The 12,894-nt window shown below is 46.0% G+C and overlaps 1 protein-coding gene across 1 annotated transcript; it reads left to right on the forward strand.

Moving 5' to 3' along the window:
• DMRT3 (doublesex and mab-3 related transcription factor 3) lies at window positions 1–7,294 on the forward strand (the record flags this gene model as incomplete). Its single annotated transcript, XM_084305558.1, has 2 exons — window positions 1–439; window positions 6,330–7,294. 2 exons carry the CDS (start codon window positions 1–3, stop codon window positions 7,292–7,294), a joined length of 1,404 nt encoding a protein of 467 aa, XP_084161684.1.
• Between the last annotated feature and the right edge of the window lie 5,600 nt (window positions 7,295–12,894).

Here is a 12,894-nt window from a genome sequence, read left to right on the forward strand (position 1 = left end):
ATGAACGGCTACGGCTCCCCGTACCTCTACATGGGCGGCCCGGTGTCGCAGCCGCCGCGGGCGCCGCTGCAGCGGACGCCCAAGTGCGCCCGGTGCCGCAACCACGGCGTGCTGTCCTGGCTGAAGGGCCACAAGCGCTACTGCCGCTTCAAGGACTGCACCTGCGAGAAGTGCATCCTCATCATCGAGCGGCAGCGGGTGATGGCCGCGCAGGTGGCGCTGCGCCGGCAGCAGGCCAACGAGAGCCTGGAGAGCCTCCTCCCGGACTCGCTCCGAGCCCTCCCGGGGCCGCCGGGCGCCGCCGAGCCCCCCGCGCCCCCTCCGGGGCCGCCGCCCTGCGCAGGGCCGCCGCGGGCCCCCGCCGAGCTGGCCGCCGCCGCCGCCCTGCGCTGGGCCGCCGAGCCGCCCCCTGCGCTCCCGGGGCCGCTCCCCAAGGCAGGTGAGGCCGGGACGGGGTCGCGGTCGCGGTGCCCGGCTCGCCCCGGGGACGAGGGGACGGGGGGAGGCTGCTTTCCCCTCGCCCCGACGGGCGCCGTGGGGAGGGGAAGGTTGGAGGGGGGAAGCCCCGGCTGCCCCCTGCGCCCCGGCCGGGGCGGTGGGACACCCGTCGGGCGCAGGAAGGGCTGGGGATGTCCCGGTGTGGGTCCGGGGGCACCGTCGGGGACAGCCGTGCCCTCGACGTGCCGCTCCTGGGCCGGTTTCTGCGAGGCGGCCGGGAGGGAGCCGGGCACCCACCCGCACGTCCATCGTTTTGCGGGTTTGTGCGAGTAGGCGCGGAGTATCGGGGCCGGGGTGCGATGGGGATGGGAGGGAGAGCTCCGGTTATCTCGGCGCCGGGCTCCCCTCCCGCTCTGTCCCGGCACGGCTCGGCCGCCCTCCGCCCCGCCTTGTCCCCTCGAGGGCAGCATCTCCTCCCGCCGTTCCCCCCGGACGGGAATTTGGGGTGTCCCGCTCCCTCCCCACGCCCCGGATTTCCTCCGGCAGCGCGGAGCCTCTCCGCACCGGTCCCTGCCCCGGCAAAACGCCGGGAAAAAATCCGTCTTGGCTCCTTCCAGAAAGGGAAACAAATAAACTTCGCCAGCAGGATATAAATCTGGCGGATAGGAACGGTATTGACTTGTACGCCCAAATTTTCTCCCCCCTGATATATGAACGCCCCAGCTTAAAAGATTACTGTAATCACGGGAGGACAGTGTAAATCGAATCTGATAGCAATAACTTTTGGGGAAGGTCAGGCTCAAGTGAAATGTTACCAAGCAACAGGCATTTTGTTTGCAAAATACAATCAAAGCGTATTGATGAGAAATTCTTCCCTGCCAGCCAGTCAGCACTTTCTGCTAACAGCTTCACGGGCGAAAAAGCGGAGCAGGTCTCCATAAATCAAGCCCCGCGGCGAGCAGGGGGAGACGGGGCACAGGGCCCCCGAAAAAAACAGTGCGAGTGGCACAGACCTCGCCCCCAGTCTCGGTTTCGGCTTTTGGGGATGTAGAAGATGGTGAGGCCAAACCAAAAATTTGTTTTACGAATAAAGGAAATGGCGAGGGAAAGGCAGAAAATTATCTCCTCGAGGGGTTCCCTGGTTCCCTTGGGGTCGCCCGCCGCCAGACACCGCTTAACCTGATAACCTGCTCGCTTCCAGCCAGCCCGAGAGCTGGGAGCACAGGGCAGGGCTTTCTTTCTCATTTCCTCCCCGCTACCTGTACTAAAATCGTGCTCAGACAGATGAGAGAACGTAATTATTTCCTCCCCTAGCCCACCCTGTCATTAGACCCCCAACATTAGTCTCCTGGAAGATGCCCCTGTACGGAGGAGCTTTTTCCCGGTGTGCTTTAGAATCAGACCCGTTTGTTTTATTCTTCCTGCCGGAATAGGTCCTTTCGGTGGGACAGTTGCGAAGTTCTGTTCTGTGCAAATGGAACACATGCAAGCTGCTCCTACTGCACCTGCCTGCCCTAACCTCCAAAAATTCCTTCCCCCGATGCTATACTCACATACTTGCATCTCTCAAACGAGCGCGTGCTGCATTTCTCTGTTTTGGTAGCAGTCATCGAGGTGTGTAAGCAATTAACAAAATGCTGTATTGAGTCTTCTGCTAATTTCAGAGTAAGCGTCTTAATGTATCACAGTGACAAGCCTCCTGGGAAGTACATGAGATTGAAGAGAGGGAAGAAAGTCGGGAACGAAACTACTCTTGAACAAAAAAAGAAAGCACATCATCCACCCAAAACCAATAAAAAACAAAACCAAAACAAACAAACAAAAAAAAAAAAGACCAAAAAAATCCCAACCCCGAATCAGAAACCTCCCCTCTGCCTTAACTCATAAATTTTACAGGACCTTAGCTTTTATGGCTTTCTGATATTTCGGGGGTCAGTCCACTCTAATAATAGAATAGAGAAAAGAGCAGATGTGTTTGGGCTCCAAGAAAATCTGTGTAGCAGAAAAGGCTGTCCTAACAATCAAAGAGCAAGGCTGTTTAAACAGAGTCAGCAGTGGGAATATCAAGGAAGCAAATTTGGATCCAAAGTATTAGACCAGGTTTTCCAGACAAGTTATTAACTCGAAGAGAACAGTTTCTCTCTCACACCCGTTTTACTTTACTTGGCCCTTTTACAATATTTGCCTCATGATTCTTAGTGCATAAATACTGAAGGAAAAATTGGTATATACATTGCCACAAATTTGTAGCAGCCTAGTTTATCAGTGTATATTTTACAGTGAATGCAAGCACAGTTCTCCAGCTGTACTGCTCTGAGGGTTTCATTTCGGCATCCCTGTAGATCTGGGTGTGTATCTGTATGTGTGTTTTCTGATGAATACTTTCCATCAGTTATCCTAATGAGAAGGCAATTCCCCTAGATTCCTCAGAGGTGGCAAGGTGAATACTTGAACGCAGGCAATTTGAAATAGATATTTATTATTATTATTTTTTTAAACATAACTAAATGTCCTCTGAGGACAAGCTTTCTTTCTGTAAACCTCTAACATCCTCGTGTGAAGCGTAGTGGTGGTGCAAAAAACACTTTTGGCTAAGCTCAGTGACTGCGTATGCTAAAACCAAAATGAGTTCTTTTAACCTGAAAATACAGGTATTTGGGACTGATACCTGCACGCGACATTTCTACATTTCAGCACCACGGGAGGGCATCTAAAACGAACCTTCCCAGTCCGCTGGCTATTTGAGGATTGTTCTTTCAGCCAAGGCGAAATCTCACCTCCGGCAGGTCACGACTGTCGCCAGGACACGGTTTCTGTCGTGCCGGGGGAGGCGGTGTCCGGGGCGGGGGGCACAGCCGGAGGCGTCCGGGCGCGGGTGATGCCGACAGCAAGAAACGCTGCCGGAGGGGAAATACAAACGGCAAACAACAGCAAAATCATTAACAACAACAACAACAACAACAACAACAACAACAACAACAATAATAATGATAATGATGATAATAATAATAATAATAATAATAATAATAATAATAATAATAATAATAATAATAATAATAATAATAATAATAAAGGACGCAACCCGCTCGTAACCCTCCCTGTGCTAATAACAGCGTTTTGCCCAAGTCGCCGAAATTCTGCGGGTTTCTCCCCTTGAGCTGAGGGGGGTTCTGCTGAGGGTCCCCGCTGTGTCCTGCCCCGCTGCTGTGGGGGGGCCTGGGCACGGACCGTGGGGGGCTGCTGGTGCTGCAGACACGGACTTCTGCAGGATGGAAGGTGTTTTGTATTATTATTATTATTATTTTAGAACCTGAATAATTCTTTTAGCCAGTCCTCGTGAGGGTACTCTTAAAGGTACTGAAAACCAATCAGACCAGAAATATCTTGAAAATAATCATTACTCAGAATGAGGGAGTATATTATCCCCGTTAGGCAGAGCTCGTCATACTCTGTTTTTTAGCATATATTTGCTCCCCGGTGAGCGCTTGTTACCAGCCGATAGGGATGCTTCGGAAAAGCACGGTAGTACAGAAATGCGTTTACCTGCATGTGGTCCACTCGTTAATGCTGGGTACCGTAGTGCAATCTATTTATATGGAAATTAGGACCGTCGTCTCCCTTAAATGCCCCTCTATCTGGCGAGGCAGGGACAGAGGTAATTAGCTGTCCTCAAGCCTTCCCGGTAAGCCTTCGATGTATAAATTGCCCATTCATTCAGATGTGAGTTGTTCTTAACACCCCAGCTCAGGTAATAAACGTGTGGTAATGAACACGTGAAGGGATTAGGAGGCAAAGGTAGCGCGATCCTCCTGTTTTATTTTTATTTTTTTCCAATAATGGAAAAGCTATCCCTAGGTCTTACCACCCCCTCAGACGGATAATGTTACCGGCTTGCTAGCGGATGTTTCTGGCATTTCTTTTTGGCTGTAGGGCAAGACTGACGCAGTGAGTGTATGAAGTGCACACGTACATTGCCTTCTTTATCATATGCCTGCATGAAGAGCTGCTGCCTCTCTGTTAACACTGGACAGAGGGTAACCTATTAAAACTTGTGTACCCACCGTAGGTTACCCACGTTTATAAAAGAGAAGGGTGAGACTTTCAGAAGGGTGTCTGTCTTCCTCAGCACCACTCCCATGCTCATCCCCTGCAACCTGAGCTAGCAGCATCCCACAGCTCTCTAGGATGGCCCATGGCTCCTTTCTGGCACCAGCCATCCTCATGCAGAGAACCTCCCCTGGCCATGCTGGCTGCCCACTGCCTCTGCCAAGAGCTCCTAATTTACTTCTGGCAGAGGAACGTGACTCCCCTTCTGGAGACCACGGTGGCCTCTTGCCCAGCAGAGGTTCACTCAGACCCTGCCTCCTCTCTCAGCGTGCAAAGGTGGGTGAGTTGCACCAGTAATGTCCTGTCCATTCCTGGGGTGAGAGGAAGGCAGGACTGGGGTGGTGGGCAGTGAGGTTGACCCACTGGCATCCCTTTAACTGACCTGCTTTCCTTCTCAGCCTGGCAGGGGTGGTCATGAGTACATTTTGGAAACCTTTGCTTACTTCATACAGCTTCTGTATCTAGTCGGGCTGATGACCATGGGCTTAGGAAACCAAGCAAGTGCTTGTATTGGTTTCTGCAGTTAATATTTCACATAAAGGTGTTCAAAAGCACTGCCCTGTAAACAAGTTAAGGCAGTTCCTGTCGGTGTCAGCTCTCACAGTGTCGCTTTCCCCAGATATTGATGTTTGTAAGGGAGATTGGCACTGCACTGTATGAGGGAGGGCAGCAGAACAGCATCCTTGGAAAATGTCCATGAATATTCTCAAGCAAATACATTGCCCTCTTTGTTCATAAGCTGTGAAAGCTGTCAATCCTTCTTATTATTTTATTCTTTCTGACTAGTGGTTTTATTTCAAAGGTTTCCATACTCTGGCCAGGCTTTACCAAAGTGACCAGAGACTTGGAGTATCTCCATTTTTGAGTGTCCTTCTGGTAAAAGCGTGAACAAGGGGCTTGTTTTCAGCCCCGTACTCAGCTCTTGCCCTTAGTTTTGAACACAAAAAAACAAGGAACCTGAAACAAATGCTGCGGCGGGTTGTTTATTGTCCATCCTTGGCAGTATTTAAAGCTCAGCTGAGCAGGAACCCAGGGAACCTGCTCTATGTTTTGGGTGAGTCCTACTTTGAACAGGAGGTTGGACCAGATGCTTTCCAGAGGTTCTTTCCAAAAAAAAATTTTTTTAAAGTTTTGTGCTCTGATGGTTCAAGGCATCAGCTGTGCTCAGGTTTGGAAGAAAAACCTGTGGTTCTTGCTGGGGAAGGAACTAGCTTCTGAAGAAACAGAACTGGAATACACTGATTTATTTGAACAGTTCTTTAACCTTGAGCTACTAGACATGATGTAGTGGTTCCACCAATACTGTTGGACTTGCAGAGGGAATTCTCTTCTCCCAAGTGCCCCCTGAATAATGTCAACTCCCAGCCAGTGAGACTGTGCAAGTGAAGAATTACGATGTGAAAGTGCTGAAGTTCTTCTAAGAAAGCTTTCATTTGGGTGGCGTGTTGCTCTCTGGTAACCAGTGAGGAAGGATTGGTATAGCATATTTGATGAAGCACAAAAATGACAACTGCTTTTCTTGTGTGTGTGGAAGAATGAGACAGATACCTATCAGCAAACATAAAATGCCTAGACCATGTCCGATAACTTTTCTGCAGTTTTGTTCTCATGAGATATTGCAAAGACAACCTAACTTTAGCAGAATCTCTGTGATTTTTTTTTTTTTTTCTTCCCTAGGATCTTGCTCTGTTCCCTTTAGGAAGAACGTATTCTCCAAAGACAATAATGACCATAAAAGCTTTTAGCCTCAGCTATTTTGTTAACTTCTCTGCCTTCCTTTGCAGACATGAATGAGGAGCGGTTGGGTGATGCCAGTGGAGCAGACAATGCTGAGACCTACAGTGACAAAGACACAGACCAAAGGAGTTCCCCAGACATGACTAAAGCCAAAAGTTGCTTCACCCCTGAAAGCCCTGAAATTGTTTCAGTGGATGAGGTTGGTTATGCAGTCCAGAAAAATGGTGGTAGCACAGAGAGCCGTCCAGACAGCCCCAAGTACCATGCAGAGCAGAACCACCTCTTGATAGAAGGTCCCTCTGGGACAGTTTCATTACCTTTCAGCTTGAAAGCCAATAGACCTCCACTTGAAGTGTTGAAAAAGATCTTCCCTAACCAAAAGCCCACTGTACTGGAGCTGATCCTGAAGGGATGTGGTGGTGACCTGGTGAGTGCTGTTGAGGTTCTCCTGTCCAGTAGGTCTTCAGTGGCCAGCGGAGAGAGAACTTCTGCAGAATCAGATGGTCTTGTTTTGCCTTCCAATGGGCACATTTTTGAACACACACTGAGTTCATACCCTATTTCCTCTTCCAAGTGGTCTGTGGGCTCAGCCTTTAGAGTTCCTGACACACTGCGGTTCTCTGCTGATTCCAGCAATGTTGTGCCAAATCCTCTGGCCGTACCTTTGCAGCACCCTTTCCCTCAGCCACCACGCTACCCGCTGATGCTGAGGAATACTTTGGCAAGAAACCAGTCTAGTCCTTTCCTGCCGAATGATGTCACCTTGTGGAACACCATGACGCTGCAGCAGCAGTACCAGCTGCGGTCTCAGTACGTCAGTCCTTTCTCTAGCAACTCAGCCAGTGTTTTCCGAAGCTCTCCTGTCCTTCCTTCTCGCTCATCAGAAGATCCTCGGATCCCAATCCCTGATGACGGATGTCCTATTGTGTCTAAGCAACCTATCTACACAGAAGATGAGTATGACGAAAGGTCTGATTCTTCAGACTCGAGAATACTCAACACATCTTCTTAGACTGACAGTTGACGTGTGATAACTAAGTGATATTTGCAGTGCAGCTGAACTACTGGGCCCGAAGAGGAGAGATGTATACTCTATGAAACCCTTGCAATTGTATTAGAAAGTGACTTTGCTTGGTATTGTACTATAGCAATAAAGACATAACTTATTTAATTTCTTGCACTTCACTGGATAATGCCAAATAGCAATACTCTGGCTTTTGCGCTGAGTGTGTACTACAAAGGAAGACTTTATGGCCATCAGTTACGGGACTCTGGAAGATTCGTAACAGAGACAGAAACTCAAGGTCTACTTTGTTCCTTAACTCAGACAACTGGGGATATTTAACTAGAATACTTGAATGCTGTTTTATAAGAGAGAACTCCTCAGGACATAAGAAATCAAACAAAAGTAGTTCAATTGCAAATGGACTAGAACAAGGACCAGTCATCATCTTTGCATTGAAAGAAAAGGCTGAAGAAAGAATTATGCACATGAAACTAGCATGAACTGCTTCTGTGCTGTTTGAGCTTGGACATTTTTTAGAGAAATAATCTTAAGAGTTATTCTTTTCCCATGGCTAGGTTGAAACGTGTAATGTCAGTGTAAAACCAATTACAGCTGTGAATTGCATGAAGTGTATTGTGAAATGAACACAAGATTAAACATTGTCAGGTTAATGTAGCATGCTAAGGACTCTAGAAAAATAAACTAAGATGATGATCTTGGTTTATGTCATTTATATTGGGCAAATGACATTTCTGAGGATAGAGAGATGATTAATCCTCAGCTGGGGTTAAAATGTCTTGCTCCAGCAACTGCAGTCAAGGGAAGCCTGTTTTTCCCAGTCCAGGTTCTGCTCCCTGTCCTGTAGCTTGCAGCTTAGATTAGGCAAATATTATCATCAAGGAAGCTGGGCTCTCTTGGATGTGTGCTACAGACTCTTCCAAGTTCAGCTGAGTAAAGCAGAACTTGCTACAGTCACAGCAATCAGAGAAAAAAAAAAAAAAAAAAGGCTCTCCCAAAGTTTCAGAAGCATCTTTTTTTCTTATACTATAGAAGTAGAAAAAAAGAAATAGGATGTAATAGCAGGCCTTTCCTTGAAACAATGTTGAGTTAATGGCAGCTTTCCTGCATCTGGAAAAGTGATGACTTGAACATTTTATTGCATGTTTGCATGCATTGATTCCACTGCTTATCTTACATGTGTCAGAGTAACACTAGGAATTGCTTCTGATGATGAATGCCACTAAATTCATTGTCCACTTAGAAGTTTGTTAAGGTTTTAGTGCCATTTTTTTTCAACCATTCACAAGTGACCACATCTGCTTGACTGCTGACGTTTCCAAAACATGACTCTCAGTGCAGATGAAATGACTGGCAGGCCTGTCAGGTACATAGGTTAGACCTACCCCTCAAAACCAGTTGAGGTTGCCCTGAAGAGGGGCTCTAAAGCAGATGGGCTTTAAGAGTGTACTATATATCAGGCGTGTTATCTTCTGTCATTGCTAATATGAGTGCCCATATTCTTATTTGGCATTTCATATTCTGTAATGTTTGTGTACCCAGTGAATCTTGCATTTTATGATATTGAACAAGCACAAAAAGAAGGAGAATAAAATAAATGATGATTTTATTTTCCTTGGGGGATTAATGATAAATGATCAGAAAGATACTTTTTCTTTCATAATTTTCCAACCTGTTCAATCAACGTGTAGCAATTCGCAGATATATGCTAGAGAGCAAAGACATAAAGGTGGGGGGAGGGAGGAAAGAAAATAAACAACTTCCCTTATGGAAATGGAAAAAACATCTATAATTTTCATAAATGCAAAATTACAGCTTTGTACTGACAGATTTGCCTGTATTCACATGTCACTTGTAAACAAATTCATCTTCAAGCCACTCCAGACAGAAAAGTAATAGATAAAATAGGCTTGATCTTGCAAACAGAAAGGGATGAGGTAGTGAAAAACTGTGCTCCAACATCACAGAGAAATTAGGTGTGAAAAGCAAGATGAGAACACACAGGTCCAGGAGCTCTGGTTTTGAGCTCATGCTCCAAACAGATTTCCTTCCAGAAGAGATCTTTGTCTAGGCATCCCTGCAGGTTGAAAGAATTCTGTTTTGTTTGTTTGCTTGTCCGTTTTTTTTTTTTTTTTCCTGTTTTTGTTTTTGTTTGCTACAGAGAGTGAATAGAGGGTGAATCTTCTCCAGCAGAAAGACTAAACACTGATGACAATGACAGCTCATAGTGATTTTACACACTATGGCCAGTCGATTTGCAGTGAGCAGAAATTTGACGTCTTGGAATTGGGACATATCTTTCAAAGATAGGTGACCTTTGGCTAAATTGGGGTAAACTGATCTTACTGTAAACACTTTTGGTGAAAAATGCAGGGTCAGTAGCATGGTTTTTGAATTTGATCTCTTTTATTACACTGTTCTCTAAAAAAAAGAAAAAAAAACAAAACGCCATAAACTAACAAAAAACAAATGCCCCCACCCCCCCTTTTTTAGTCATTATAAAATATCTTTTTACTGAATTCACAATTTCCTTTTTAAAGTAAAAACAAAACATAAATATGTTAAAAAAAAAAAAGCACTTTTTTGAAGTTGAAAAAGAGCATTTGTTTGACCACAGACAACTTCTGCAGTATGTCGGCCATCTACAAACATTAAACAAACTCCTAAACAAACAACCAAAAAAGATCAGATTGATCAGAAAAGATACCTCTGAAAAAAAAAAAAAAAACCTGAAAAAAAAAAAACTGAAAAAAAAAGACTTTATTCACCCAGCTGAGCTTCCAGGCTGGCACAAGTATTATTTTTATCTCCCATCCGCCATGCAGCAAGGACCCGGGTCTTTGCCTGTGGAAAATGCCCACTGGCCCGGGCATCACTCACACACGCATCTTTTTTTCCCTTGCCTCAGCAGACCTTGCTGAAAAGGCCCCTGAATGTCCCAGGCCGTGCTCTTCCCGGCGCTGGTGACATCCCTGTGTCACCGCCGCCTCCTTTCCCACCGCCGAGACCGGTGCCGCAGGTGCGGCGCCCGAGCCCCGCGTTTTCTGGCTCCATCTCATGGCAGGAAAAGGTATTTCCGAGTCGGTGCAAACGCTTCGTACCGCTGAAAGGAGCCGCTTTGGTGGAGAGGAAGAGTGAAGCTGGAGGTACTGCTCGAGCACTGAGAGACCACGGAGAAAAGAATGAATTTAAGCGTTCAAGAAAGGTAGCTGGAGCCTGGCCAGGTCTCTGCTGGACCCTAAAGGGGTCCAGGGGTCTTTATTATTATTTTTTTTATTTTTATTTTTATTTTTATTTTTATTTTTATTTTTATTTTTATTTTTATTTTTTGTGTGTGGTGCCAGAACAGTGGTGGCTTGCCTGGAGCAAGAGAACCTCAACCCTTCCCACTGCATGGGTCCTGCTCCTGGGATACATGATGTGGCCGAGCAGGTGCCCTGGTGCCTCTGCAGGGTGCCCCAGGGCTGATTTTCCTCCTGTTGGGGCAGTAATTTCACTGATCATCATGCACGTGTACATATAAACGGGGATTGGCACAGGAAGCCTCCTCTGCCTGCTGCTCTGTTTGCAATCAGCAGTGGTGTGGGGCCACCAAAAGAGGAGCAGAGCACTGCTCTCTGCAGAGGCTGACGGCGCTCTGCTTGTTCCCTGCTAGCTGACCTCTAGCTGTGACAAGGTGGATAAAAACAGTGATGGAGCAAACAGCAACAATCATAATTTCTCCCTCAGAGGAGTGCTGTGGAGAGCCCTAACGCGATGCTCACGTTCTCCAGGGGCTCACGTACCCATGGAGGTGGGTGGGGGTGAGCATGGTGCAGGGGGCTGTCCTGCTCCAGCTTCCCTTCTGCCATGCTTTGCTGCTGTTTGTCCTGCTCCCCACCAGGGTCCCCGACTTGGCTCCTTCGGGGCCTGACGGGCCACCTCCACAACATTTGTTGGATGCTTGGTGAACAGGCTTACCTCACATTTGTGCTGACACATTTGAAAAATGACTTTGATTCTCTCAGTATACTGTTTCAGTGATTCATTCTTTATGTGCATTTACTCAGCGGACGTGAGTGGGGAAATAAGATTGATGCTAAATTTATATGTTAATTTTAATATTGAAGCTATCCTGTATTTGAAGAATAAGATCAATTCTTCAATTTCATTTCTTACGTGATATTGCATATTGTCATTACTGGAAAATAAAATTATTTCTGAATGCACACTATCCAAACTTCAATTTTAGTGGACATATAACTCTGAAGCATCATTCTTCTCCCTTCCCTATAACCAACTAACTTAATACAGTATTTTAACATTCCCACACTAGTCTGCCTCTGGAAGATAACAAAAATAAGTCTTTTCTCCCTAAACATGTTTCATTAATGTGCTGCCTGCAGATTTCTGCACTGTCACAGGCAGATTTCCAGCATGACTCATCAATTCCCACCGGGCTGTGGCATGTGTGCTACAACAGAAACCTCGGTATTGAGAGTTGAATCCCTTACTGGTGGCTAATTACATTCATTTTTAGCGTAACAGAGTGCTGGAGAGTGATAACCACATCTACACTCCAAACATGCCTGCATACTGTACGAATCCTGACACTAAGTGGAGGACCAAACTCTTAAAACAGTACCAGAAAGCAGATCCTGTAGAGAATGGATACAGAACATCACATGCACAAAAGGATTTGGCTTCTACAGAGAGAGGTGTACTTTGAAGAGTTCTGCTGCCAGAGGGCAGGTCCTCCTGAAGCTGCAACAGAAATATATATATATATATATATATATATATATATATATATATATCATTTTTGGGAATTTGGTTTGCTTTTTTTTTTTTTTTTTTTTTTTTTTTCCCTTCAGAAGCTCTGCAGGAAATTAAGATAAGGTGTGCATAACAGGAACTGTCACAAGCTTATATCCCTGCTCTGCTCACTGACCTGATGAAGATCCCATAGGTCAGTTTAAATTTCAGATGTCTCTTTTCCTCTCCATGAGACAGACAACTGCTGCAAGGATTTAATGGCTTTTTACCTGAGGATCCTTAAGTGCTCTATAAAAATTTAAGCACTATGTAAATATGAGAGCACAGCATAATATTTACCAGAACACGTAGTGTAAGATTTGGCTTTGATTATTTTTTTTTTCTCTCTCTCAGTGAAAACTGGGAATTACTTTAGCTTTTCAAAAGCTGAACACTGCTTGCAAGCAGCAAGAGCACCTCCCCTGAAAGGCTTAGGTCAGGGTAATCCTGAGACATCAGCCACAGTCATACAATGACAAAGTCATTGTGAGTCCTAACAGTAAACGCCCTTTAGGTTCTTTTCACCTGCCTTCATACTTCTGAGCCTGTAGACTTCACATGTTCCAATTCTTTCCTCTGGGATACCCAGATAAATGGAGAAAAGCTGTATTTTAGACAAAACTGTACAATTTCCCTCGCTTCTTTTCTCTAAAAGAACTGAGTCAGAAGAAAAAAAAAAAAAAAAAGAGGAAAAGTAAGTGAGCAGAAGCCAGCATGTCACGAAGAAGTCCTGTCTTTATTCTAAGCCTCTGGGTCCTGACCTGAGCTGCTCAGGGAGGTTAGCAGGCTTGAGG

Source organism: Netta rufina (genome assembly GCF_964035555.1).
Source record: "Netta rufina genome assembly, chromosome: Z".
NCBI lineage: Eukaryota > Metazoa > Chordata > Aves > Anseriformes > Anatidae > Netta > Netta rufina.